This window comes from Haemaphysalis longicornis, unplaced genomic scaffold (genome assembly GCF_048455015.1).
Source record: "Haemaphysalis longicornis isolate Haplotype H1 unplaced genomic scaffold, Haemaphysalis longicornis Haplotype H1 scaffold_6, whole genome shotgun sequence".
Lineage (NCBI taxonomy): Eukaryota > Metazoa > Arthropoda > Arachnida > Ixodida > Ixodidae > Haemaphysalis > Haemaphysalis longicornis.
Window position 1 is genome coordinate 94,377,840 of NW_027526407.1, and position 27,797 is coordinate 94,405,636.

The 27,797-nt window shown below is 46.6% G+C and overlaps 2 protein-coding genes and 1 long non-coding RNA gene across 3 annotated transcripts in view; 1 reads left to right on the forward strand and 2 right to left on the reverse strand.

Moving 5' to 3' along the window:
• Window positions 1–512: 512 nt before the first annotated feature.
• On the reverse strand, window positions 513–8,743 carry LOC144141036 (uncharacterized). The gene is made up of 2 exons (XM_077672539.1): window positions 8,427–8,743; window positions 513–1,485 (listed from the first exon to the last, which is right to left on the reverse strand). Exons 1-2 carry the CDS (start codon window positions 8,498–8,500, stop codon window positions 1,047–1,049), a joined length of 513 nt encoding a protein of 170 aa, XP_077528665.1. The 5' UTR covers window positions 8,501–8,743; the 3' UTR covers window positions 513–1,046.
• Window positions 8,744–15,663: 6,920 nt separating this feature from the next.
• Window positions 15,664–18,838, reverse strand: LOC144141035 (uncharacterized). Its single transcript, XM_077672538.1, has 3 exons — window positions 18,830–18,838; window positions 18,648–18,759; window positions 15,664–17,539 (listed from the first exon to the last, which is right to left on the reverse strand). The coding sequence occupies exon 3, from the start codon at window positions 17,478–17,480 to the stop codon at window positions 16,458–16,460; it is 1,023 nt and encodes a 340-aa protein (XP_077528664.1). The 5' UTR covers window positions 17,481–17,539; window positions 18,648–18,759; window positions 18,830–18,838; the 3' UTR covers window positions 15,664–16,457.
• A 776-nt stretch (window positions 18,839–19,614) lies between these two features.
• The window catches only part of LOC144141038 (uncharacterized), a 37,245-nt gene continuing 29,062 nt past the window's right edge, over window positions 19,615–27,797 (forward strand). Inside the window, exons 1-2 of the long non-coding RNA XR_013316418.1 lie at window positions 19,615–19,977; window positions 24,030–24,180. This is a non-coding gene — a long non-coding RNA (uncharacterized LOC144141038). The remainder of the gene's footprint in view (window positions 19,978–24,029; window positions 24,181–27,797) is intronic.

Below are 27,797 nucleotides of genomic sequence, written 5' to 3' on the forward strand. Positions count from 1 at the left end.
GCAGCAGTGTAAGACCCAATCTCAGCGATTTCACCCATTTATCCAGCATGGCAAGCTCTTCTGAACCGAATAATATAGGTTGGCGATCTCAAGAGAAACAATGCTATGGTTCATGGCCGCAAGTGAATTAGGCAATGCTACAGTGATGTTTTTCTAGGTTTCTCAAGCTGTTGATATCGAGAGCTATGGATTATTTTAGGAGTTGGGATGCAGCCAGACAATTGGCCTTTCATGAGCAGCTGTTTCATTCTGTCTTCAGACTATGGCACAACAGGACAGTAGCTTGAAAAATGCCCTGTACCTACCAAATACTTGAGCAGCAGTGAAGCAGTTGCTGTTAAAGTTGCTGAACTCTGCAATACCTGAAACGCCTCCTATACGAATGGAACAAGGTGGTATGCTGTCTCTACGCATTTAATGGACACTGCTGCCAAAGTGGTGCAAAAGCAATCAACCTATTCAAAAGGCCTTCATTATGACAAGCCTGCATACAAAAACAACCCTATGTGTAGTAAATTCCAGAAAAAGTTTTTATTTTTACATGGTGCCAAAAGTAGTCTTTGGTGACACTGTGATTGTGCAAACTAAATATGTAAAGCTGTAAAAAACTAACGCAATGAGGTAAAAAATGCAGATGACTTTTCTTCCTTTCCAGAGAACGTAGCACACCTAGTCCTTATTTTGGCTCGCCATTGCCTTTTTTCGAGGAAATAGCAATATCATATAACCACAATAGGAGTCTTCTTGCAACGACTTCCCTGAATATGGCCAAAAAATTTCCTATTCACAAGAAAAGTTTGTTCATTGCTACTGTGATCCATACATCCATACTGAGTGTTGTGCAACTCGCTTTACTTTCTACTGTTTCCACCGTGGTAGCCAAGGATAAGATCAGATTTTTTTTTTTAAAGACATAGGTATTTGGTTAGGTGTCCTACACATCAACAATATTCAACCAAATTTTTACGTTGAGTTTGTTGCCAGAATTCAAGAACCTAGAATGGTGTCTTTCAGCTAAGAAGGCATTAGTTGCATAAAAATATTTACTATGAATTGAGCTTTTCATTGCTGCCTCCATGAGAGGAACTGTTAATGGGTGAGGTTTCGCTAGAATGCATCTGTTGCTCATGTTTCCTGGCACTTGAACTCTGGTTGAATTTTTTATCACACCAACGGCAGGCATGCTGTCTTTCTCTAGTGTGGATCTCGAGGTGAGCTATCATATTGCGCTCATGTTTGAAGGCCGCCCCACAGTAATGGCATTTGTGAGGCTTCCCGCCATCCAGGTGCAGCGTTCTGTGCTTTGACAGGGCAGATGAATCCTTGAACTGCTGGCCACAGACGGTGCACTTGTAGGGCCTTTCTCCTGTGTGGACCCTCTGGTGGCGGACGAGGTTGCCTTTCTGCGTGAACGTCTTGTTGCATGATGGGCAGGACAACGGCCTAGCACCAGTGTGAATGTACTCGTGTTTCGTCAAATGGTCTCTGCAAAGATGGTCACCAGCAACACAAAGATTCAATTATTTTGCAGGTAATGTTAGACAGCCGAATGCACAAAGGGCAGCGTCAACAACAGGGCAAATGTGGTGTTTTTATTTGAAAAATTCCACAAATTAAAATTTGACAGAGCAATTTGATTGACAACTTTTGTTGTCAAGCTTCGGAGAAAAGCAATGCCATTCTATTGAACACAAAGCTTTTTTCTAACCAAACGTCACGTACGTAAACAATACACGTGAATGAAAAATAGAGCGTGACTTAGACGACAGTAAAGAAGGACGACGGGATAAGCGCTTCTCCCGTCGTCCTTCTTAACTGTCGTTGCCTAACTCGCGCTCTATTTTTTTCAATCATAATGTACCAACTTGCCCAACAGATGTGTTTAATGATACACGTGAAGCACATCTTGGAATTTTGTGCCGATCCCACTTCCCAGCCATGACAGAGTAACAGCAGAAATGATACATCTGGCCTGCTTGAGGTTAAACACGTGCTCATGAAAACTACCTTTAAAGGAGTAGTTACACGAAATTTCAAAGCTGAGTAACTATGTAAAATGTTTCCTATTAATCGGGAGATATCTCCCGGCAAGGTTCAACAGTAACTGTTCAGTATGACATACTTTAAATCCATTTTCATCTTTGCATGCACAAGAACGCCCAGAGCAGGCCGGCATGACATCATCTGCTCCTTGCCCCAAGCTGCCGACGTTGGGACTCCCGTGACGTAGCCAACGCGCTGGCTGCGTTTGGTGCGCGCTGCTATGCTGTGTGTACACGTCATGGTTTTGGGACTGACGTCATGCTGCCCGGGTGTGTGGGGATGGTGAAAACCTCGACCGGTCTGGACGTACACTCGCGCACGCGTCCAGATCGGCAGCAGTGCAACAACCATGGCGACGTGAGGGGTGCCCTTTTGTCATGGCGGCCGCTCGGCATTCGCTTTGTCGAAACCAAAACTGACATGAATAAATGCCGTCATAAATGATTGTTTACGCTACTGCTTTTTAAGGCACAAAAGCCCCCTTTTGGGGCAGCTCGCACATGCAAAAAAATATTTGAGTAGCACAGGAGCAGAGTGCCATAAACAAAACTTGTTTTAGAAGGTAAAATGTCTTGGGTAAATTATACCCCTGTCACACGGGCACTTTCAATCGCGATTGAAGTGAATCGCAATCGAGTTTTCGAGCGCGCTCGACGTACTGCCGCTGCTACACGGCACGTTTCAATCGCGATTGAGAAGTTGCACGGGTTGCGCTCGTGTTCGCCAGATGGCGCTAACCATGTACTTGCGGCCGGCGTCTGGTAACTTCGCGCGGTCGTAGGTATACGTAACTATGTAAATATTACCTCACGCTTATTTGGGTCAAGTTATTTGACACAATTTGTGGCGTTAGTTCAAGTTGTCACATTCTGTGCCATTACTGAGCGGGGACGAGAGTATCGCCGCTTTCGTTCGATCGCGCTTGGAAGCCTCGATCGCGCTTGAGAAACGAGGATTGAGTTCGAGCGGGATCGAGCTCGATCGCGATTGAAACTGCCGTGTAGCAGGTGCCCGATCCGGATTGAGCTCGATCCAGATCGACTCAATCGCGATTGAAAGTGCCCGTGTGACAGGGGTATTAGCAACCAGAAGGTGAATTTCAGGTCGCCACAGGCCTCTCAAATTCGCCAGTTTGGCAAGAAATAGCCACCAGTGGCAACCCTGGCGGGTAATTCCACGGGGAAAGGGTGGACCTGCACTTTATTTTGTGCTTTGGAGCAGCATAGGTGCAATTTGGGTCAATTTTGCAGTTTTGGTGCATGTTGTAGCACAAACTCACAAATGTCGTGCTCTGGTGCTATAAGCGCTGCTGTAACATCCCTGAATTAGCCACCTATGCCCAAAAAACCAGACGATTCCCTTGATATACTACTCAGTGACAAGGCGCACTCAAATTCTTAAGGATGTGTTGAGTGAAATCCTAAAGACACAGCAAAATTCGTTTTGATGCTTCTAAATGGTATATAAAATTTATTAGTAGCGATTACAATGTACACCTTGTACTGTCACAAAACATGTTACATCTGTGACCTTCATTAAATACAAGCACTATGTTTCGTAAACGCTGTGGGGAACCCGGAGTCCCGGCGCTCTACCCATTCCTCGCCATCCGCCGCCGGGGCAACAAGGGCGGTTCCCTCTCTTCTCCAGTGGCCGCGCCCTCTCCCCGCCGCGGCGCAGGCGTGTTGCGACAGTGGCGCGGCAGACCTCCTCACATGACCAGTTCATCAGGGGCCCCCGAGGGCCGGTCTGGGTGCACGGGACGAAGGTAGGGTCTCTTAGGGGTTCGAGAGGTCAGCCACCACAGACCTGAGTACCGGGGTTTAGACTCTGCCTTCCTTTGTCTGCCCCATTGCGCCTTTCTCCTGATCTTCGCCGGACGGCTGCATCAAGACCAGCGAGGAGTCAAACCATGTTATTGGAGCGCCAATAGACGCGAGTTTGGATGTTTCATTGTGTCTCGTGTGTTCCTTACTGTTCTGATTGATTGTAGAATTTAATGCGCCGACGCAACGCAGACGGTGAGGTGCGCCGTAGTGGAGGGCTCCGGATTAATTTTGACCACTTGGGGACCTTTAACGTCCGCCGAAATCTCGTCCACACAGGCATTTTTGCTTTTCGCCTCCATCAGAAAAGCGGCCGCCGCGGCCGGGAATCGAACCCGCGACCTCGTGCTCAGCAGCGCATCCTTGCTGTTCTCTGCCGCTACGCCGGTCGGCGGTCTGTGGCGGAGTTCAGTGGAGTTAGCCTGCAGCCATTTCGAGTGCGAGATAGGTCGCCGTAAGAACCCTCGTCCCCACAACGCAACGATCTTGTGTTAGTAGATGCAAGATAATGCTTCCATGTTAGGTTTAAAACATTGAATTGAGGACCTCAGTTATGCACCACGTGTTTAGCCCTTAGAGGGTCAAATTTTTTCGCAAATGCGACCCCCCAGGGTCAATTTCTTTTATTGCTGATTTAAATTCTTCGGAGGAATCTATTTCGAGAAAAAAATATCGTAATTTCTTTAGGATGACAATGAAGTCACAAAAAAATCGTTTGTGTTATTACATACATATGGTTTATTCATAAGTAACACAGAAAAATTCTAAATAGAAACGAGAGAGTAACAAGCCAGCACCTTTTGAGTGAATTGAAATCAGATAGACATCAGTTTTGCGGGTGCAAAAAGTAGAAAGTGCCTGGAGGACGATACCAAAACCAGCCGCTGCGCCCGCGCGTGCGGCCGGCTGCGCAAGCGATAGACGGCGCACCACTCCTAAAGAATACAAAAAAGGAGAAACGAGCCTCATCAGTTTCGCAGGCGCCCTTGGTCTGTGGCAAGCACAAGATGCGAGATGTACCCGGTGGGCATAAGGGGCTTTAGGTGGGCGATACCCAGCGCGCCCCCTCGTTACCAAATGCAAAAGCGATAGCCGGCGCGTCGCTGAAGTAAATCATAAAAATTAAAAATAAAAGCCATCAGCGCAAGAAAATAATTTGATGTATTTCCACAGTGTGGCAGCACATGCCAAGCAAGAGAAGTTGGCGAAAAATGCGCACTTTTTAAACATACAAGCGATGACGTACATGTACGTTATTGACCATTTGGAAGGCGTTTGCAGAGGACGTACATGTACGTCCGTAACCCTGAAAGGGTTATAGAATACGTATTAAAAGGCAAGGAGAATTGTGTAATACTTCCAATTCGTAACGAACAAAACGCATTTTCCCCATAATAAAGCGGACACAAAGGGTATGCTCTAAAAGTGGCCCTTAGATGGTTTTTTAATGGGGTTTTTCCTACGGTCAGTGATATCGCCACGCAACAGCTATTTATTAAACCAACCTGTGACATAAGAGTCCCACCTATATTAACTCTTTTGTGACCACGCCATAGGCCATTGTTCACGAGTGAACGATGATTTTCAAATCACCCGCAAGAAGTAAAAACGGCGCTATTCGGAAAACTGCCACCATCTGGCGTGTTTATTGGAAACCCCTTTTTCAGTTCCGTTACGTTTGTTTACATCTCGCGTGGGTAGATGGCGTCACGAGTGAAATTTGAACCCAAGTAGCAGCGAGTTGGGTGAAAATGGCGCTCTGTTTCACTGCCCACTCTGCAAATGCAGACAGCGGTTTCAGAGACTTCAGCCACTGCTGCTACTAATTTTTTTACCCCAGCAGCAGTGATGACTCCAGCAACAATGTGGATTCTCCAGATTTTAGTTCTGATGAAGACTCTCCCATTCAACAGCCTCAGACTTCGACAGGTGCTGCAGGGAAGGTTTGTTTTTGACTCTGCGCTGTATTTATAAAAACGTGCCTAATATCTGACGACTGTAGTATTACTTCATTGTGCAGATCTGGACAAATTATGGCCGCACTGTTTCACCAAATGCACCCGCCATATCGTGTTATAACTTTCAAGATGGCCTGGTGCTCACGTAACAGCACTGCGGAGCGATGCATGCTGCTTCTCAAAAGCGCTAATTTTTTTTGTTTTTACCACTGCAGTGATAAGGATTTGGTGTGAGAACACAAATACCCATGCTTGAGTGCATATTTTAGAGACCGACTGACTCTCGAGTGACTTCGCAGAGTGGCACAGGCGTCAGAGCGGTTAGGTTAGAGCCTGCAAAAATCCAGAAGTTGGTGCACAGCATTGATGTATATATATTGAATCATAGCTTAGGAACGTAGAAACATTTTGTATATATTAGAATTACTAAAATTATTTTTAGGCACATTAAAATCGCCTATTTGTGTTATGTGTATACTTTCTGTGAACTTTTTGTTTTGTTGACGAATAAACTGTCAATAATTACACCTGTCACAAAACTACTGTTATGAGTCTGAAAGAGAAATCTATAAGCTACAATTTCATGCATAGCAATGCTAAATGTGTCCAGTCGTTCAAGAGAAAAAAAATGTTTTCTGGAAGCATTCAAAATCGGCCATTTTTTCATGGTCACAAGAGAGTTAAAGCAATTTTTATAGGCGTAGAAATGCCAAAAAGCTATAAAGAATATCTTTCCTCTGTGTTTGCATTCATACAGAGGCAGACACACCTAGCTCAATGCTCACCTGTTTGTGGCAGAAGGATACCATGAGCACAGAAGCAACAATGTGTGCAGAACAAGTGCTTAGCGCTCCATTTTTGACAGAAGAGTTTCATCATTTGAGTATTCTTGGCTGGTGTGCTCGAAACAGTTCTTTGCACTTTTTCTGTGATTCACTGTTTCGAGTACAACCTCAACATTTCTGTTAAGGGTAAAAGAGCATGAGCAGCCCCTGGTTATGGCAACGATAACTCCTGCCAAACGCAAATGCAAGTAGCAACATCTGACAGGTCAAAGCAAATGACAAAAAACTTTGTTTTCCTAGAACTGTTCGTGTAAGCTTGATATAGCTTGAATCTTGAACGTTTTAGATTAGACTTTCATGATACAGTAATTCTTTTAAAATAGTCATAGAAATCTCCCCTACAGCTTAAAAAAGAAAACATGATGTCAGTGACACCATTTAGGGGAACAATTGGTACCAAGTATTGCTAATCAGGGGTCTGTTTGATCCACCTGCACCACGTGAACCAGCCAGGCAGTACAGCATTTCAACATTCATTTCAGTAGTGCAGCCTGTGGCATCTCAACAGCACCGTTCGATTCACCGGTGGTTCAGGAGGGTGCAAGACGAGTTAATGGCTTTGCCTGCACTCCCTGTCAAGAAAGTGCAGAAGCAGAAGCAGGCCAAAAAATCCAGGTGTGATTACACTGATCCTGCAGGATGGTGAAGCCAGTACTCCACTGCTGTGAACTGGTTCAAGAGGTGCAAGGTGAATAGAACGGACCTCAGATTTCATGCTTCCACTAAATATTTCGTCATAAAATAAGTAAAATATGGTGCAGTAAATACCTATACTACCTTTCCCTCCACGATTAAAGGCAGAAAAAAGCTTTGTGAGTTCAAAATGCATCTGAACCATTTGAGGTGGGCATGGCTTAGAAAAGTAGGGGTACGATTTTGCTCTGGTGAAGTCATAATTTGTTGTTTTCCTAAGCATCATTTATCAAGACTAATGTAATAAACAACATTCACTAAGACATTTATATTGGCTGTACCAAGCATGAAGCACTGACAATAGTGCACTTGCTGTAATCAAGATATGAAGGTACATTTTGCGAGCGCAAGGAGCCATGCGACGATGGTAAAACCTGTGCCGGTAAGTTACCATTCACGGTAACTCTCGCGCATGCACAGTCAGCTCTCGCAATCCCGATATACCCAGTACCTCCTGCTCAAAGTCCATAAAGATCAGGAAGCTAGCTCATTTCAATGCAACGCGAGCTAATGCATGCCAAGCCACAAAGCGTTGTTGTCGCACGCGAGACTCACTTGCTGAAGTAACCACAGTTATCAGGCCTCAAATCAACCTGGGGTGGAGCATCGCCATCAAAACTCACAGACATAAAGGCGAATTCATGCACAAAACCATGAAATGCATGCTTTGCTTCGGACTGTTACGTCATCACAAGTCACCGAGGCAACAAGTAGTGCTGTCTTTTGTCGGAGTAATAGCTTTTGTTGCCAGAGTGAATATACCTGCTATTTTTGGGCTTACCTCTTAAAGAACTAGAGAGCCAGTTTCTGACAAACAAAACCACTTTGAAATTGATCTAAGGGCCCCATAACAATTTAAGCACATCATGCACGTAAAGTTTTAGCAATAAGGGCCACTCTGGTATTCTGAGCGGACAAAAGGTACTCATTGATACTGCCCGAGTGAAACAAGCGTTCTCCAAACATTGCAATTATTAACTTAAAAGATACAAGGTAGCAAGCAACCTTGTGGAAGCAGCACAAGGAAGCAGCCCGTAAGCTAAAACATATTGTGTTCTTACCGCCTATTGGTAGTGTACGAGCAGTAGGAGCAATCCCATTTCCTTTGCAGCTTCTGGGCATGGGAGTCCAGCATGTGTTCGTTGAGGCAGTCTTGTGAGGACAAGCAGTCCCCGCACTCCGAACAGACAAAGACAGCAGGACCAGGGGAAGCAGAGGTGGTGTTGTCCTCTGAGAAGATTCCACAAACAAAACAGAAGCATTCAAGACTTTCCACAACTAATGTAGCTCACGATTTCTCTATAAGCTTCACTGGCTCAAATATTCCCTGCCATGGCATTTCAATTCACGCTATTGCTGTTTTGAATAAGTGGGTCTTGATGCTTAGACTGGAGCTTATGTATTTAACGCTGCGTACCCATTCTTTAAATTTCACGACAAACTATCCGCAATCATGCATGCATATGTACTCGAAGGTTAAACAGTTCACAGCGAGAAAACACAGTACAAAAGGAGTTGTACAGAAACCACACTTTTTAGCGTGTCTTCAAAAGCACCCTTCCCCATATGGTTCCTCTTGCTAGAATTCTGCAGCCACACTATTTCACAAACTTCAAATGTTTACTAGCGTTAACACGCATAGATTATGCTAAGGCAGGACTGGTGCGAGTTAGTTGGTTCATGTTCATAAAACAACCCAAACAGCACGAACGAAACAGGACCGAGGAATGGAAACATGTAGAACACAAACGGGCGCTGACTACCAACTGTGGTGCTGCTGGCTACCAGTTGGTAGTCAGTGCCTGTCTGTGTTCTAGTGTTTCTATTCCACGGTCATTTCGTTTGCGCTGTTTGGACTTTTTCAAGATTATGCCAAATCTCTCAACTTCTAGGATAGTGCATCTAAAACAGCACCTGTACATACAAACTGCAAGAAATGGGCCAGGCATGAATCTTCTTTTTGGACTTGGCTGTCCAATAAAACCAATCCATTGCAAAACATTATCTTTACATAGCACTGTGATTGTTCTTGTTTAATAAGCATGCACAAGCGCTTAATTCATCTTTAAATACCAACCAAGCTGACAAAAACTAATTAAAACAAGGCAAAATATAACCAGCTGGCTGTCTCAAAAAAAAGAATAGGTACAAAAAATATAACAATAACTTGTTCAGTGTGCCATTGAAAAGGAAAATTCTATAACTATAGCAATGTTGGCTGGTAAATTAGGGATATGGACAGCTCTGGAGCAACCTGGTGAAGATGGGTGTGCCAGATATGAAAGTATGTAATGCCAGTTAGTTAGGAAGGATGATATAAGGTTGTTGAAGACATTAGGTAGGTTATCTGCTAATGAGCCGTATCACTTAAGCATTGGCATAAGGCGTTTCATGCACATAGCACAATTGTATAGCAATTTCCCAGTCTTACACTTCAATACCACCACTTCTCAGAAATGATAATACACACGATTGCAGTGAGGAGGTTAAATGTAAACATAACAGTAAACTTGCAACTAAAAATCTAAGAACAGAACTTCCACAGCAGCTATAGATGTGTGGAGCACACTGGAGGAACAAGCAGTGCCATTTTTCTGAAAAAAGAGAGAGAAAAAGCAGTTTAGTCATTTCAAAGAAAACAGGACAAAGTTGTCTCCCGGGTTGACTACTTTTGAAGTTGAAATACAAGTAATCCAAACTTTATCAAAAGACATCTTGTGTCAAATCTGCAGGCACACCTTTAAACCCATTATTATTTGTAAGACTGCAAAACATGAGTGAGCAAAACCAAAATAAACAAAATCACATTTTGTGTTCGTTTTTCTTTTGTAGTCTTCCACAATCCACAGTAATTCTATAACACTTCCTGAAATCATGCCAATAGCCTGCAGCACCAGGGGGAGGAACTGGAACAAAGCAGTTTTTCTAGTGAATTATGGGAACTTTAATCCTGCTGTCTGCAGTAGCAGCTCACAGGGGACACATATGTGTTGGCACACCACTGGAGCATGTCATCATCCTTTCAGGCCAAGCTAAAGTTCCACTTGCTGCTCAGTTTGCAAATTCGGCAGTTAGCAAAGTGACTTTGCCCCGAAACTCTCGCACTCCCACATCACTGTACTGCCAATTCAATTTAGGAGTATTCAAATATGATAAATTTTTAAATCGAAGTAAGTCTCAAGAAGAGTGAACATAACTGGAACAGTCATTAAAACTACAGCCAAGGGTTGCTGGATTTATGGAAGTGTTCGAACTGCGCAACACGCACATTTTTTATTTAAAATGTCCCTATAGATGTTTCCATGGGGTTAACATTTTTGGGGAGTACATAGATGTCTCAAAGAAGCAGCTGTGAAAAACTAAATAAAGTGAAGCCTCTTGAAAAATGGCCCTTAGGTATTCAATGGTTGCGCAGTGTAATGGTATAATGCATGACATGACCATGTGGCTCGCGCTAGGAAATAGTGGGCAAGGCGGCATGACACGGATGTTAAGCAGGACATTGTTAGAAGCGCTAAAATGGGAAATGCACAATGAAAGGAGACAGCAAGACAAACAGCAAAGAAAATAAACTACTGCGGACGACATCCCATACAGTTCTAGCAGCACAGTTCCAGTCCAATGATTAGAACAGGACATGAGCACAAAGCATGCAATGGGTTCCCTGTTTGCTGTAGGTGTTAACCAGTTGTCCATAATAGAACTTGCTGGGCTAGTTTGACCTCGCACAGGGCACCTTGAGTACTCCTGGTGACGGTATTGGCGACACCATGGACCCCAAGCCCCGAAACATAAGCTGTAACCAGCCGTGATGCTGCGCTTATACGTGGAAAGTGAGAAACAATGAACCGTAGCAGTTGGAGCCATGGCCCAGCTCCAGCCGATGGACTTTCTGTTTGTTTACCTGGCAGGGAACTCCGGGACCTCTCTCAACATCAGGATAAACCGAGGAAAGAAAGAACCCCCATCCGCAGCTTTCTTCAATACTGCATGGTTTTTTCTTTATGCTCCCCCTCCAATTATCAGCCCTCCAAAAGGGGTTACACCGAAGTAATATTTCAAGAGATCATTCATTCTGTAGAGAACATCCTGGTTGCAAAGAAGCCTGTCATACTTTTGGCCAAATGCATCGGGTTTGTCGTCAGTTGTACTCGTACTGGTCATGTACTCGTTGAAGTGAAAAGGAAAAATCAAAGTGAGAACCTACAAAAACAGCCCATGCTGGCCGACTTGTCCGTCGCTGTGACACCACACCGGACCCTCAACTCCTCGCAAGGAGTCCTTTCAAAAAAGATCTAGAGACTTCGGTGTTTGCCCCCTTGGAAACATCGGACCCCCCCTCCCCTTGTAGTCAACGCCTGTGGCCCATATGACCATATGATAGTGACCACTACCCTACTTCACTAACATACATAGGCCAAACAGTTCACCTCCTCAAAAGAGGTTCAATGAAACAAGAGCAAACTGGAATACATTCACAGACATCTCAACTATGCTACACATACATAACACACTTATGTAGAAGAGGCAGCCCAGCTCGTCACGGCGCACACCCCCACCGCCACCGAAAAGTCCATTCCTCAGGCCTGCTCCGCCCCATGAAACACAAGGAGGCCCTGGTGGAACGACTGTAGGTGCGCGGGGTGGGGTATCCTCCGTAGATATCCCCCAACCATTGACCTTACATCACTTAAAAGGGCAAAGGCATTACGTAAGAGTGTGCACCGTGAAGCCGAATGGGAGAGTTGGTGCACCTTCCTCACACCCGTAAACTCATACACACACACAAGGTACGTACACAAATACAAAAATTGCAAGGACAGCACACACACTGCCTGCCCATAATTATCACAACAGGGGACACACTTTATAGTACCGTCGGCCGGCACAGCCAAAAATATACTCTAAAGCTTAACCCGGGTTCTTCCGGTCGTGGGGTGGTCGCTAACACACTCGCACAACACTTCCAACAGGTGTCTACTTCTGGACTCCACACAAACTTTCACGCAACAAAAGATCTGCAGAAAAGAAGCCATTACGTGACAAGAACAACTCAGAAATCTGCTTACATCTGAATTTACACTTCATGAGCTAAAGATTGCTCTTGCCACTTGTCAGCCTTCAGCACCAGGTGCAGAAAACATTACATACACTATGATACCGCCCCTACATGCAGACACTCTTGAGACACTCCTACATCTAAACAACCAAATATGGCTATCGGAGCACCTTCCAAGTCCTTGGAGGGAGGTCATAGTTGTGGCTTTTCTGAAAGAGGGGAAGGACCCTTCTCCTGCAAGCTACTGACTCGTTGCACTGGCAAGCTGCCTGTGCAAGCTTTTCCAAGATGATTAACTGGAGACTTGTGCACTTTTTAGAGTACAATGGTCTTCTCAAGAGCTGCCAGGCTGGCTTCACAGCAGGACAATCCACGAATGACCAACTCGTCACCCATGAGTCGTACATCAAAAATGCTTTCATCTATAAACAGTTTTGCACAACAGTTTTTTTTTTATCTTGAGAAGGCCTGACACCGCTTCGCGATACGGGATCCTTAGTTACCTGAAAGCATTCGGTGTTTCGGACAATACGTTAAACACCCTTACTAGTTACTTGTCAAACAAACACTCTGCGTTAGAGTTGACAGTGCAATCTCAAAGGTTCACATGCAAGAAAATGGCATTTGACAAGGCGGTGTTCAGCTGCACTCTTTTCATAGTTAAGGTGAATTCTCTTGGAAAAACATTGCCACCTACAATTTCTTATTTCATGCATGTAAAATGTCAATCTGTGAACGTAAAAGTAAAGTACATAGATGTGCCAACAATTATGCCGACGGGGCAGACAGGACTGTTTTCAAACTTAATCAAGGAAAAAAATACTTGGGTTGTTTTCTAGGAAGCATGGGATCCACCCGGACAGAGACATTACTCCGAACGGAGCGTCAATTCCTGTTAAAAAGGAGCACAAACTAGGCATAATACTAGATAACAGACTGACATTCATCCCACCATAAAAACAGCTGAAACAAAATGTCTAAAAACAATGAATGTTTTTAAGGTCTTCTCACACGAATCCTACGGTACAGACAAGCAGATCCTGTTGCGTCTTTAGACTGCATTGGTAGGATCTCGGTTAGACTGTCAGTGTCATGTATGGGTCGTCAACAAAATGTGTTCGTCAAATATTCCAGAATAGATGGTGACAGCCAGATAAACTCGGCAAGACTGTCATTTTAAGGTCCGTGAGCTGGTGCCCTGATGTGCTGGAATGTTGTTGGTGCCACAGAGTCCGAAAGGCACCACTTTAAATTCATCAAGTCCGTCTGATGTGATTAAAGAATTCTTTTCTCGGTCAGGCTCATTTACCCCACTCGGCAGGTACCCACTCTTCAGGTCTGGCAAGTAGCAGGCATGGCGGAGACAATCCAGTGTCATTGATGTGGGATAGCGGGCAGGTCTTTTTTTGTTATTCTATTCATTTGCCTGTAATCGATTGATTGGAGGGTTTAACGTGCCGAAGCATTGCAGGCGACGAGGCGCGCCGTAGTGGAGGGCTCCGGATTAATTTTGACCACCTGGGGATCCTTAACGTGTGCCGAAATCATGTACATCAGCATTTTTGCTTTTCGCCTCGACCAGAAAAGCGGCCGCTGCGGCCGTGAATCGAACCCACGTCCTCGGGCTCAGCAGCGCAACGCCTTAGCCACATTTGCCTGTAATCGACGCAAAAGCATAACGACCCATCCTAATGTTTTAGCAGCCCAACAGGGGCAGCCCAAGGGCCGTTAAGCAGCCGGATGACATCTTCCTTGAGCATCTCTTGCACATGGATTTATATCGCTTCTCATTCTTTGAGCAAAACTTGGTAAGGTGTTGACCACAGCGCAAACAAGGCACAGAATGATAGCAAGGGGACACACGAAGTACTGACTTACAACTGGATTCGATTTTCTCCAATGGCGCCAAATATAAATGAAATTGAAGACAAAACATAAAAAAAAACCTAAAAGAAAAACCGGCATGAAAAACACAGAGCCAAGCACACAACTAACCATTATCAGCACGTGTCCTGTTAAGATAGTCTATTTACTTCGTGAGTGCAATTGAGGCTCTACTGATGCAATTCTCACCCAGGAGCTCAATCTACAAAGTTAGCGTGTTCACGTTTCTGTCGATAACTCGGCATATTTCAAACAGCAGCTCGCAGCCACATGTGTCGCAGTGAGTGGCGAGATGACCAACCGCTTTATTTTTAACATTATTAAGGTGCTCCCGCAGGCGGTCACTGAGGCATCTTCCGGTTGACCAGTATGCCTCTTTCCACAATTTAAAGGTAGGTCGTAACCGACGCCTACAACGCAATCAACGAAGGGCGTTCTGTGCTTTATGTGACACGAGGATTTTTCCCTCCTCGAACCGTGGTTCATGCTGCAGAGGGCTGACATGCCATGAAGGTACAGGATCACAGCCACTTTTCCCTTCGGCCTTTGTTGTTGGTCTTGTGGTTGTAAGCCCCACAACTCCTGCTTTTTGGCTTTAAAGGGACCCAGAAAAGCCTTCTGTAAAAGTTACAAAAGGCCTGTATTGTCACGTAGCACCAATATAGCGATGCAATGCCGTTGGAATTATTGATCTACATTCAGTATTAGCTGCGCCAGAAGCAATTAAATGCACCTCTCCCCACTTGCCGATCGACTCCTCCTCCCTCTCTGCCTCCTTCAAAGCAGCTAGCTACATTCCTGCGCCTAGGCTCGCGTCAATCACTGCGGACCCGCCTTTGCCTCGGGATCGCGCAGGAAGGAGGAAGAGCAGCCGGAAGCCACTGGCAGTCACGCCGCCGGCGGCCGACCTTGCCGGTGATTGGGCGAATCAGGGGGCGCCTTCGCCGTTGCGTCAGCAGCGATCGCCGTTGCGTCACTCGCGGTCGCCGTTGCGTCACCCGCGGTCGGCTCGCTGCGGCGTCGCGCTCATCGGCTGAGAAAGGCGATCTTCAAAAATTGTTTACAAATTATCTGTACAACGTATGGGGCTCACACTTGGCTCAAAAATCCCCCGTTATGTGTTCTACCACCTGAATACATTTGATTGCCACCTTCACAAAGCTTTTCGGGGTCCCTTTAAGCATACCTTCTGCAACATGTTTTGTTTTTTATGTTTTGCTTTCTTCAATTTCGTTTCTATCTGGCGCCGTTGGAGAAAATAAAATCCAATTGTAAGTCAGCGCTTTGTGCATCCCCTTGCTATCGTCCTGGGTCCTGTCGTTCGCGTTGTGGTTCAACATGCATCACCAACTTGCCTGATGTTTCACGTTGGTAAGGTGGTTGGCGAGTTGTATGCATGGCATGAGTGGAAATCCTTTTTAGCGGTGGTGGAACAGCCAACTCCGGACGGCGTGTCAAAACAGTGATGAAATTTGTCAAGCATTGCAAGCAGCTCACCACTTGCTGTTCTGAAAGATTTCGGACAGCGTCAATGTCCAAAATAGCTGCCTTTTTCTGTGAGGACGTTTTTTTGCCATCAGACATTGCACTGACATATAGAAATTCTGCAACGTCTTCCACAAAGACTACAGCAATAACCACGGTAAAATGCTGTGAAATCCCAAAAAATTCTTGACGAATTTGTGCGCATCTGTTGTGAAGCTGGAGTAAGCCTCCGTTTCGCCCCGTACCGTAGCCTTGGTGGCACTGCGCGCAACAACTGGGTCCTCTGCACATTGTGTCATCTCCTTTAGGAAGTCAGCCCAGTTGGTGACTGCATAGGCCCTGGTGTAAGCTTGCCTATGGCCGTTCCTGGGAGTGACCAGGATGGGGAAGTGGTCCAACCCCCCCATGTTGGTGGCAGTCTACCAGGAGTAGGCGCATCGCTGCAACAACAGGGTCACATAAATGTGCATGAGCTGGACAGTGCCACCCGTGTGGCTGCCCGTGTTGGCCATGAGCCTTTCACAGGAGGTGGCGGCATCCAGAAGACCTCGTCCCCCACAGATGGTGCCAGGGCAGGCTGGGTGGTGGGCGTTGAAATTTCTACACACCACCTTGCCGAGCCCAGGAGGGCTTGCAACCGACCCACTGCTGTAGCGTCCCAGGCCTACTGCGGTTCGACGTAGATGCTTGGCACACTGATGTCCGTGGACCCCATGTGCACTGTGATGGCGGCGCACTCCATTTGACCTTCCGCCACTGCGGCCAGGTCGACTGGGGCACTGCTGAGGTGGCCCGCACATAGATGGCAGCCTGTGACTTGCCTGGTGGGTGGCTGGCATCCCAGCATGGCTTGCTGCTGCAGGAGCGAATGCGGCAGCTGGCAGCACTGGGGTGGCCCACCAACCTGGCAGGCGCAGGGAGTTGCCACAGATGTCGAGCTCCTGCAGCACCAGTACGTCAAAGGGCTCCTGAAGCAGTTGTTCAACCAGATCTGCACAGCAGTGGCCCAGGAGGTTGCAGTTCCACTGAAGAACACATGGTCTCTGGCCTGTAAAGCAGGGTCTGCCAGCCGTGCTGGAGGGCAGAGGGAGGGCTCAGATGCCCAGGGCTGCAGTTGCTGCCAGGCGTGCGGGGTTCTCCATAAGCGGTCGTCCCACCAGGTTGTACACCAGGACCAGCCAGATACGTACCAGCTGATTCGGGCAGGGGGCAGCTGGTGGCCACTGCACTCTGGTGTGTGTGGCTGCGGGCGTCTGGGCAGTGGCCGTTCAGCTGGCTGCCACTGAGAAACAGGCTGCAGCTGCTGTTGGCGCACTTGGGTGACAGCAGGCCAGGTCTGGAGGCTGGGTTGCTGCTGCTGGCTGATGTGCCACCTTGCCGCCACCGCGTATCTCAGGTGCAGTCCCGTGCGGACCGACACCTCGGCCTCAGCTCGGGGCAGCAGCTTTCGTGCCCGTGCCATGACCATGGTCATCTTCCGCTCGGCCTGCCACCGAGGGCAGCAGGGATCTATCACCGAGAGCGGGCCACAGCAGTTATTGCAGTGGGGGGCCGAGGCAGTGCGCTGCTGGCTGGTGTGGCCTCCATTGCAGCGTGCGCACCTCTCCTTGCCCCAGCAGCAGGCCGTTACGTGGTCCAGGCGGCTGCAGTGACCACAGTGTATCGGCCGCCGTTGGCACCCTCGCATGGGCAGCAGCAGCCTGAACACTGCCAAATGCGCTCCCCCCACCGGTCTCGTCTTTCTCTCTAAAAAAAAGAGAGAAAAGAAAGCAGCACTCGCGGGAGAAAGAAAAGGACCCCGCCCCCTGCAAGCACACGAAGTGAGGCCGCGCGGTTTATGCCAGCTGCTTCAGTGTACAGGTGCCCCGAAAAGTAAACGGAGCACCGGTTGGAGATTTTGAGGGGATTTCTCCGCCATGTGCCTTTCAAGTCATTCTAAAATAAAATTCTGCCACACGTATTCTATTTCCGCATGCAGCCGGACAAAAAAGAAATTATTCTAATTTCAAGAACCCATGCTCCATTTACTTTTTGGGGCACCTGTATGCGGAGCAAGCCCGCGGTTGCGGGTTTGGGAAGCAGAGGAGTCTAGTGGCGCACTGAACTTTGGCCTTCGGCTCCGAATTTCACGAAAAGTAATCCGTGGGGCCGGGCAATATTGTTCGAATCAACCATGGCACGTGTTTCAGTTTCCAATCGGCGACAGTTTTCCCCTTTGCCGGTACCCAGTTCGAATTACGCGAGAGGTTCGACTGTACCTGGTTGCTCACCTTCCCTACTGAACCCCGTAACGTGGGAACAAATGCCTGCTTGACTACAGTGTGTGTAGTCCAGCAAAAAGCCGGCCGTGTTTCAACATGCACGGTTTTTATGAGATTTTAACAATGTCAACTTGCAATGTTTTTTTTTTCTTTTTTTTTTTTTCAGGTCACTCAGCACAGCAAAGTTATGCGGTTCTTGAAACGCAAAACACACTCGAGAGAAAGCTGGATGCTTGCACAGATTTAGCAGCTTTCCGGTGGTCGTGCGCGCACCCGGCCGTGACAGCGGCGAAGAGGAATCCAGCAACACAAGTGGACGTCATTAGTCCGAAACGGTTCGGATCAGTAGGATTCGGCTCCTAATCGCTCTTTGGAACTACGGTGCGGGCCACCGCTACGACGGAGGGTTGCTTCGCAAGGAATCACGGTTGTAACGCACGCTGGACGCATTTATCGACGACGTCCCCTCAATAACAACAGAGCATTCGTTAAGAAGCTTGCAACACACACGTCACGCAAGAATACACTTTCACACTGCTTTAACGAGAAACAAAACGACGGGGTAAGCCCACCTCCGTGCAGCGAGTACCTACCTCCAGGTTCGAGGAGTTGATAACGGCCAACACGTGGTTCGCGCACCGGATTGACAGCGCAGGGCGAGAACTCCCCCGGAATGGAGCCGAGCACCTTCTGCGGACCGGCGTGCTGTGAAGAATGATGTCTCCGTTATTTCTTTTCGGCACTAAGCTACCGGCACCGCCAACTCGAGACGCACAAAGTAAACATTGCCACATTGCTACGCGTCTGCAACGGTCAAAACAACGCCGACAACAAACAGAAGGCGGCTAGTTCACTAAATGCCCGTTTTATTTCGGCAAATGTGGCGCTGCCGTTGAAGACCTTTGAGTAGTAGTTCCCGAGGGTTCTGGGCCTTCTTCTATATACAGCGCATTGTTTCCAATGCTTTCTGTCTGTTTTTTTTTTTTTCCTTTAGACTAATTTATGTAAACTGCATGATGACTTTATGTAAAGGCGGTGGTAGCTTTCAGCATAAAAAGTGGCCGCTGATAGGTACGCTTTCTAGTGTGCAACGCTCGTTGTGTGCAGGTCAGAGGTTTTGTGTCGCTGACGCGGTAAAAGCACGGATCAGGACTTGTTATGTTTAATTGGGGTTGTTTTGCCCGTTTAATGTTTGGTTTTGTGTTCGATACGTCGAGTAAAAACTCGTCCTAATAAAAGTGTAAAGATTTTCTGTTTATATATTTGATATTTTTAGGTTTCGGCAAAGCTGAAACAAAACAGAAGTGTTTGCTCAAATGTGAGAGGAAATTTACTCAGCCGTTTTACTTCTAAACCTGCTTTCCGCCATCGCCATGGAATGAAAGCGCGTGCTTTCACCTGTGTTATTTATTGATTTATTGTTTCTAAATGAACGTCCCGTACCGAAGGATGTGAGTGCACGCGTGCATGTGGTGCATGCACAAGGGCACGCGCTTGCAGCGCCTTTGAACGGCGCTCCCCAACGCTCCAACTCCCAGCTAAGGAGCCGTCGAATGGCACACTACAGTCTTTTTTTTTTTCCACGCCAGTGATCATCAAACAAGTGTTGTTTTGCATTTCGGATGTGCAGAAAATGTGCTGGAAGTAGTTCCACCGATTCGACAGTAACCTCAGCTTGTTGTTGAAGAAGTCCTTGGAGCTTTTCACACCTGGCTAGGCGAACGAAGGAGGAAACGCCGGGCTCGCTGCGAGGTAGTGCGGCGGCATTCGCAAGCCTGGTCGCGTCGTCGCGTTTCGGTCGCGCGCCGTTCTTTTTAGATGAACTGTTTCCATGAAGAGGCGAAGTCGAGATCCCTCCTAAATGCGGGCGGCGCGGCCACCGGCGTGGATTTTGCAGTCGACAGCACGGCAGCAGTCGCCAAGGTGAGCGAGGGGACGCTGTACCAGTGAATATCGGATAAAGAAGGGACTGCCAGGCAGTCCGAAGAAACGTGCCGACAGAAGAGGTCTAACGCGGGAGTGCTGAGAGTGGTAGTACACAGATTTGTTCGGGAAACGAGATTCTCACTGTGGTGGACAAACGGATGGCCCACTTAGAAGGTGGCAGCGAGCGCCTTTCCGTATCCACTTCAACTGTGCGCGAAACGTTTGAGCAGCGTGGATTTCGATACAACGAGCGCTCTCGCAATTCGTTGCTGAGGAGCTTCGACGCGAAGGTAGCGCGATTCTTGACGCCTACGAAGCGCGTGTCAACGCCGGCCGCGCGAGTGGCTTTCACGAGGCCGTGGATAAAATACCCGGACCAAGCAGCGCGTGTCCGGACTCTCGACGGGCCTCCTGAACCCCAGTGAGCCACAGGGTCTCACTGCGACCCTGAAAATTTGGTGAATGCGCAGGGGATGTCTTTCGCGCAGGTCGGGAGACCACCACGGAGAGATGAGTGGCCAGCACTGCAAAATCGGTTCACTTGGAAATTGCTGCCTCTTCTGCCACCTGGAAGCGTCACAGTGCTCCTTGTCGTGGTGTGCCGCCTATGAACAGCCGTAAAAAGGAGACTGAGTTTCTGCGAGGCAACGTTGCTGGTAACGGGAAGGACTTGGTGTAGGGGCTGAGCGTACCGAGACGGTTGGAAGTGCCAAATCAGAGGCAGGGGAGTGGATTGTGCTGCTGCAGCAGCAAACCATCCAAGTACGTGTAAATGGGTATACCTACAAATGGAGTCCGAATTGCCCCCCACCCCACTGGCAAGTGAATCTGACATAGGTGCCAGGGTGTGTCACCAAACGTTTTCTCACAAGGGGAAAAGAGTCAATCGACACGCAAGATGTTTGTATGGAATACGATGTGGCAAGTGCTGAGCACTGAAAAAAACTACACGTTTCTTCAAGGAGCCTCAACAAACAATTTGGACTGTATCATCTGCGCTGGTGCTTATTGTATGAAGCCTGTGGTAGTGAACTACAGAGAGGGCATACGTTATGCTGACGTCTCATGGTGAAGGTGGTCTGGAGTGCGAGCCCCTGTGCTTGCCTTCCTTGGAACAAGCTGTGCCTATTGCATGTTATCAGTGCATTTTACATTTTCCTTTTTTAGTGTGCTTAACGCCAAAGGTATACCTGTACAGTGATGCATTCTGTTTTTTTGAGAATCGTTACAATGGCCTGGTCTTCTATGTCTTTATTTATTTTTTTGTTTCTTGCTGTGACTTGGGGATTGCTAAACATGCTTGCTAAACATGCTTGGGGATTGCTAAACGGCGAGACATGCTGACAGAAGGTTGGATGAGCCCTTTTTGTGTGGTGTGCACTTTAGTCCTGCATTCTTTCAAAATTGATTTCATGATGCTCATGTGGAGGTGTCATTTGGAGAGCCTGTGCATTTTAAAAGTTTCTTTTTTAAGTGCACTAACGCTGAAAAGTGTACCTGTTCCTGTTCTGTTGGGCTCTGCAATACGTTTGACAACTGTCTCTTTCTCTCTCAACCATTTTATTTTTTTCTTTTCCCGGTGGATTGCTGATTATAGGTAAACAAGCTTGCTTGGTAACGCAAGCAGTGGCAATGACAGAAGCTTTGTATTCAATATTTTGTTGTGTACCTTATGAATTTTATATGCCTATGATTGTTTCCCAGGGCAGTTATGGTAGGTATTCTTGTTCAGACGACAATCATTAACAATTGCCTTCGTTGGGTAGAATGTGGTTTTGGATGAAGCTGATGCTTTCTGTGTAAAAACAACGCAGAAGGCACTGTTCAAACAATTGGCCTAATATTCATCACAGAATTGTTTATTTACCTGTCGCGGTGGCTCAGTGGCTAAGGCGTTGCACTGCTGTGTACCAGGTGGCGGGTTCGATTCCCGCCCGCGGCAGCAGCTTTTCTGATTTAGGCAAAAAAGCCCGTGTGTACGAGATTTCATTGCACGTTAAAGATCCCCAGGTGGTCAAAATTAATCCGGAGCCCTCCACTACGGCGCGCCTCATCGCCTGCATTGCGTCGGCGCGTTAAGCCCTACAATCGATCAACAATCAGACTTGTTTATTATTAGGGCGAAACAAATTATCAGAGAGGTGTTTTTTGTGTTTTCATGTTCCAAAGAGGTCCTGGGTTGTTTTTTTTTGTTTTTTTCAGCAGGCCTCGTAATGTTTGCAAAAAAAGTCTGGCTTGGCATTCTGCACTGCACACTAATTGCATTTTTAGTGCATCAGAATATTCTTTTCAAATTCATCATGAGGTAGATATCTTGTATTTTACATTCCTATACTTATTCCAGGTATTTTTGTTCATGGGTTTTGCATTTTGACTCACAATTTCCAGTTGATTGATTGATTGTGGGGTTTAACGCACCGACGCAACGCAGTCGATGAGGCGCGCCATAGTGGAGGGCTCCGGATTAATTTTGACCACCTGGGGATCTTTAACGTGCGCCGAAATCTCGTACACGCGGGCACTTTTCCTATTCGCCTCCATCGGAGAAGCGGCCGCTGAGGGCGGGAATCGAACCCGCGACCTCGTGCTCAGTAGCGCAACGCCTCAGCCACTGAGCCACCGCGGCGGGTACAATTTCCAGTTGAGCTCTGCAGAATGGCTATATAATTCCGCTTTAGGCGCTGTAACATCGTCTGAGGTCGGTTTTATTTTTCTTTAATTGTTTATTTCAGGTAGTGAATAGATAGTAGGCTACCTAGATCTGACAAGATAATAACACAATTCAAAGTCTAAAGATGTTCCTCTTGTTGCATAGTTGATTATTCGAGCTAGTTCATAGCTTTTTAAACAGGCTAACATCTGCATTCACCAGTGTTAAGATTAATTTGGCCATCCTAAAGCTGTTCGAGTTATTAACAGTGCGATGTGTTGTTTAGACTCTCAAGGGTGCCATTACGGGACCGTGCAACACTGTATTTTCAGGAGCTTTTTGGGCCTTCGTCAGCTTTTGTGCTATGCAGAGATAGACGCAAAAAGTATGATTGAGATTAGTTAAAAAATAAAGTTTTCTCATTTTTAATTTGCAACTACATTCTTGAAAATCTAAGTTCTGTAGCTCTGTTTTGCACTCGCCCTGATGGCATGATACAAAGGGATGAGTGAAAACAGCACAAGAAGCGACCCACGGTCACTTTGCCTGCGTCTTTCTGATCTTTATGGTGTTGTTACCATGGTTACACTTTCTCAACTCACGATTGTGTTATGAATGCATAAAGCATGTTCACTGGCAAAAGTTATGAGCTCGAACAGCAGCGTACACATGCTTGATGTGAGGCCGACGTGTCTGGATTCTATGCCTATTCATTTATTTTCTTTTGTGAATAATAGTGCTTATGCTTACTTTAAAGAAAAAGTAGGAAATGAAATTACATCGAGGTTTGTTTGTTGGGACACTGTGAATCGGAGGGGTGTCTCAGTGGCTAAGGTGTTGGGCTTCTGAGCATGGAGATGCGGTCAATCCTGGCCGCTGTGGCTGTCTTTGTGATGGAGGCAACAAATGAAAATACCTATGTTTTGAGATTTGCGCTCGTGTTAAAAATCTCGTTCTGGTTTTAAGTTGTAGCACCCCACTGGGGTCTGCGGCACAGCGCAGGTGTAGTGGAGCTGCAGTGCGTTAACCGCAAATGTAAAAATTTGTGGTCATATCTGAATGCCTCAGGTGTGATGTAGCCGGGTCCACATTAACTTGTGTTAGGCAGGAAAACCGAATAACTTCCTTGTTTCAGTGAAGATCTGGATTCTTGTCGGGTCTGCATCTACATGGCATGAAAAACAGGCGTCTGAAAAGTGCCTGCACTTGGTTGTTTCATTCAGTTGAACGTTGCAGTATCGTTCTTAGAAAAATGTTAGCATAAACCTTGATTTTTCATCTTTCAACTGCTATACTTAGTCTAGCTACAGTGCTGTGCGTCGTGCAGTTTGTAGCGAGATGTTTGGAGTGTCCGTTACAGTACGGCTTCAGCACTAGTTTTCATTTTTCACAATTCCAGAGAATGCAGTGGACCCCAGCGAACACCTTGAGACCATCCCGTGCCAGGTACTTGGTGTAGCCTTTCTATCCCAAGAGTACGATGACCAGCCCCGTGAGAAGCCACCAGGAAAGTTCCAGTGCTCACGGTGCATCTATTCCAGCGATATAAGGTGAGTTACCATGTTTACTTGAATCTGGGGCGGTGCTTTTTCTATAAAAATAGTTTAAAAAATAGGGGTCGGTGTAGATTCCGGGGTGCTGCTTTCCCGCAACCACATAACACTTCAAGGTCAAATGCACCCAAATTTTTGTTTAAAATTAATCCTGATAAGTTGATAATGCAACATACTAGCCAGGTTTCCCGAATTATCCGGGAGATTCCCGGATTTTGATGGTTTTGTACGAGTGTACGGTCGAAACAAAAATCTCCCGAATACACACCCGTGTTTCTAAACCTTTCTCCCAGTCTAGCCACATTGCGCTGGAGCTACCTGACAACCCAATCGCATCCTACACCACTGGACATCGGAATAATTTGTAAAGCATAGTTTGCAATGCGCGCAAGTTGAACTGGTCAGTACCACAGAAACTCTGAATGTGAGAGGCATTTCAGCATGGTAAATCAAAATTGCCCCCAGTTCCGAGCATCAAGTTCTCGCACAATCCCAGCTCAGTCGCGTTCTTTTGGCGAAGTGTGGCAGAAACGAAAATTGTTATGCTCGGTAGTATTCCCAGGGGTTCTTGAAAAAGGCGGCGTGAGCCGCATCGAAGATTTAGCAGCTGACCAGTCGTGTAGCTTGTTAGTAGTTTGGACGAAACAGTTAAGCTCCTACTCTGTTGTAACTAATTTAGAAATGCATGTCAATGTAAACCATTCCATTCTGTTGCTACTAATTTTTGTATCCCTCCTCCTCCGCACTCTCCCCCCCCCCCCCCCTCCCTGCCCGGTACATATCTCCCTAATGCCATCTCAGCGAACCTGGCAGTTATGTGAGTGAAATCACTATGGCGCAGTTTTAAGCTCAATCCTTACATCAGAGTAATTGCAAGTATTCAAATTAACTTTGTAGCAGGCCACGTTTCCACCTAGTGCAGAGTCGCCAAAATAAGTTCCTGTGCTGCAGTAACGAAAATAAGGCATCTGTCCCGTATCCTCCATAGCCGGGCTTGTTGCCGGCTGCAGGGAGTTTTTCTGTGACGGTGAACCGTGGTAGTCGTACACGCTTGCCCAACCAGTTATTTCCTTTATGGCTTAAAAAGCAACAAGTGGTTTGTGCTTTTGCATTGACATGGGGTAAGCAATCATGCACCTCGATGAAAGCAACGTTGTTTTATTAAGTGGCTCTGGAGTTGAGGAAATGCAGGATTCTTTGTCCGATGTTTTTTAGGTTGACCAATGAAAAAGTTGCTCTCCGATGTCTGCATGACAGAACAGGATAAGATGCCTTGGTGTTCCACGAAAGCACGCGCATCTAAATAATGTTATGTAATGCCCTTGCACACAAACAGTCATACTATTAAGTGACCTTGGGTGTCTTATTCTAGAAAATGAACATTTTAACACGCAGCTCAAGCATTGTAGATTTACAAGCACTCTAGGCAGAAAGATTTCACCAAATTATCTAAAGATCACTGCTCAGGTGCTGCGGTTTTACATTGTGACAGCCCTGTCAAAGAAACTGCAAAAAATAGAGTAAAACAGTTTAAGCCATGTTGTAAAGTTGACGTGTAGTAATAATGAAAATAGAATAGACAACATCAATTAAAGCCTCCTTTGGTTAATTACTTACATTCTAGCACCCAATATTTGTTTTATTTTGGCTGGTCAGTTCTGCAAATTTCCAAAAGTTTAATGACCCAATTAAATTTGGTCTATTTGAAGATGTAAACATCTGAGTGGCTTTATTGTCTCTTAATAAATGACAAAACTCAGCCTTCGGCAAGGTAACAAATCTATTTGCACAAAAATTGACCATCACCTTCGTGAAAAGTAATAATGCTAACGAAACAGTCTCTGCTTTAAACGGCAACTCAACTTATTGGTGAAATCGTGCATTAAACATTTACTTGTGCAGAATGCATGATTAGTGTAAACACACGAAATGTGATAACAAAAGCTGGTGTACAATGAACATGTTCCTAGTGCTAAAACAATGTTAGCAAACAGTTTTAGATATGCGTTTTTTGCATATTAATATTACTCATCCGGCAAATGAGTGAGCGACTGTAACATGCTGGGAGGTGCGTAATACGACCACGAATCAGCTGGGAAGAACACCGCCGTTTATTGCAAAAATATACAGCCATGCTGGGTGTGGCTCCCCTGATCCTGGTTGCCAACCTACATTTCCACATTGGCTGTTCATAGACACTACATTATCCCCTCAGGAAAGCAAAGAACAGGTTACACAAAATCTTTCAGATGCACAGGTCGTTGCCTGTTTCGTTGAGGGTACTGTCGTGAGACAGTCTTGGGAGTTGGCGACAGGGCTTGGCGAGGAGCAGCTGCACTGTGGCCAACAAGGTCGCTGTTACCTGGCACAGTTTCATCATCCAGACATGGCATGTTGACCTGATCTTCGTGTTGCTTCACCTGAACGGTGCTTGCATCTTTGAAGAAGCTCGAGTTGCGACAAATCGACACTCCATTCCTGGACGCTGTGATTCTGGAGCCATTTACCTTGGTAACTATGTATGAATGCGGGTCATAGTAAGGAGAAAACCTATTTGACCTGTCTTGCCTGCAGAGAACTCGTTGTCCAACACGCAGCTGGTTGGGGCTGGTGTGTCTCCGCGTGTCGGCATACTGTTTGTTGTACACCTTCCTTTGAGTGTCATTCCATCTAGGTACGGAGTATGTTGAGTTGCGAGCACCAAGCACAAGTGTTGAGAGAAGATTCCTCATGGGTCTCCCAAACAGGAGTTCAAATGGAGATTTTCCTGTGGAACCATGAGGCGTTGACCGATAGGCAAGCAGAAACGACTGAAGCTCACTGGTCCAATCCAAATGGCTGACACGACTTGGGAGTATAGACTTCTTGAGGGTGCGCATGAATCGTTCGGCTTCTCCATTAGCCTCTGGCCACCATGGAGTGACGTGATGATGCTTGAAACCAAGCTCATCATCGAACTTTGCAAAGCTGTCACTCTGAAAGGGTGAGCCATTGTCAGACTTTACAATTTCTGAGCAGCCAAACTGACAACAGATGGTGCGCAGATGCTTGATGACCGTAGGTGCTGCAAGAGTGTGTATGATGCTGACATCTGGCTACTTTGAAAAGTCATCCACAACCACCATGGGGTACTTGCCATCAGGAAAAGAGCCAGCAAAGTCCACTGACAGCTGAGCCCATGGACCTCGAGGCAGTTCCTGGATCGGCAAAGGATCGCGCTGGTGTGTAGGTGTGTTAGCTTGACATCCGAGGCAGCTCTTTACTGTCTGGTCCACAAGAGAGTCTATCCCTGGGAACCACGCCTTCTCACGTAAAAGCTGTTTTGTCTTGACAATGCCTTGGTGACCTCGATGTGCAAGGTGCACTGCCCTTGCCTGGAGCTGTGCTGGGAGTACAATCTGCGTGCCTCGCAACACCAGGCCTTCTTTCGATACTGACAGTTCTGTCGCAACAGGAGAGAAAGGCCGTAATGTTGTGCTCTTCCAGCATTTATCATGCTGAGGTCGATTGAGGGCCCGCTTGAGTGAGCTGAGCCCAGGGTCAGCCATTGTTGCTCTGGTCACTTGTTCCATGGTCATAGCACGAGGCATGCTGTGGGACACGACAAAGTTTAC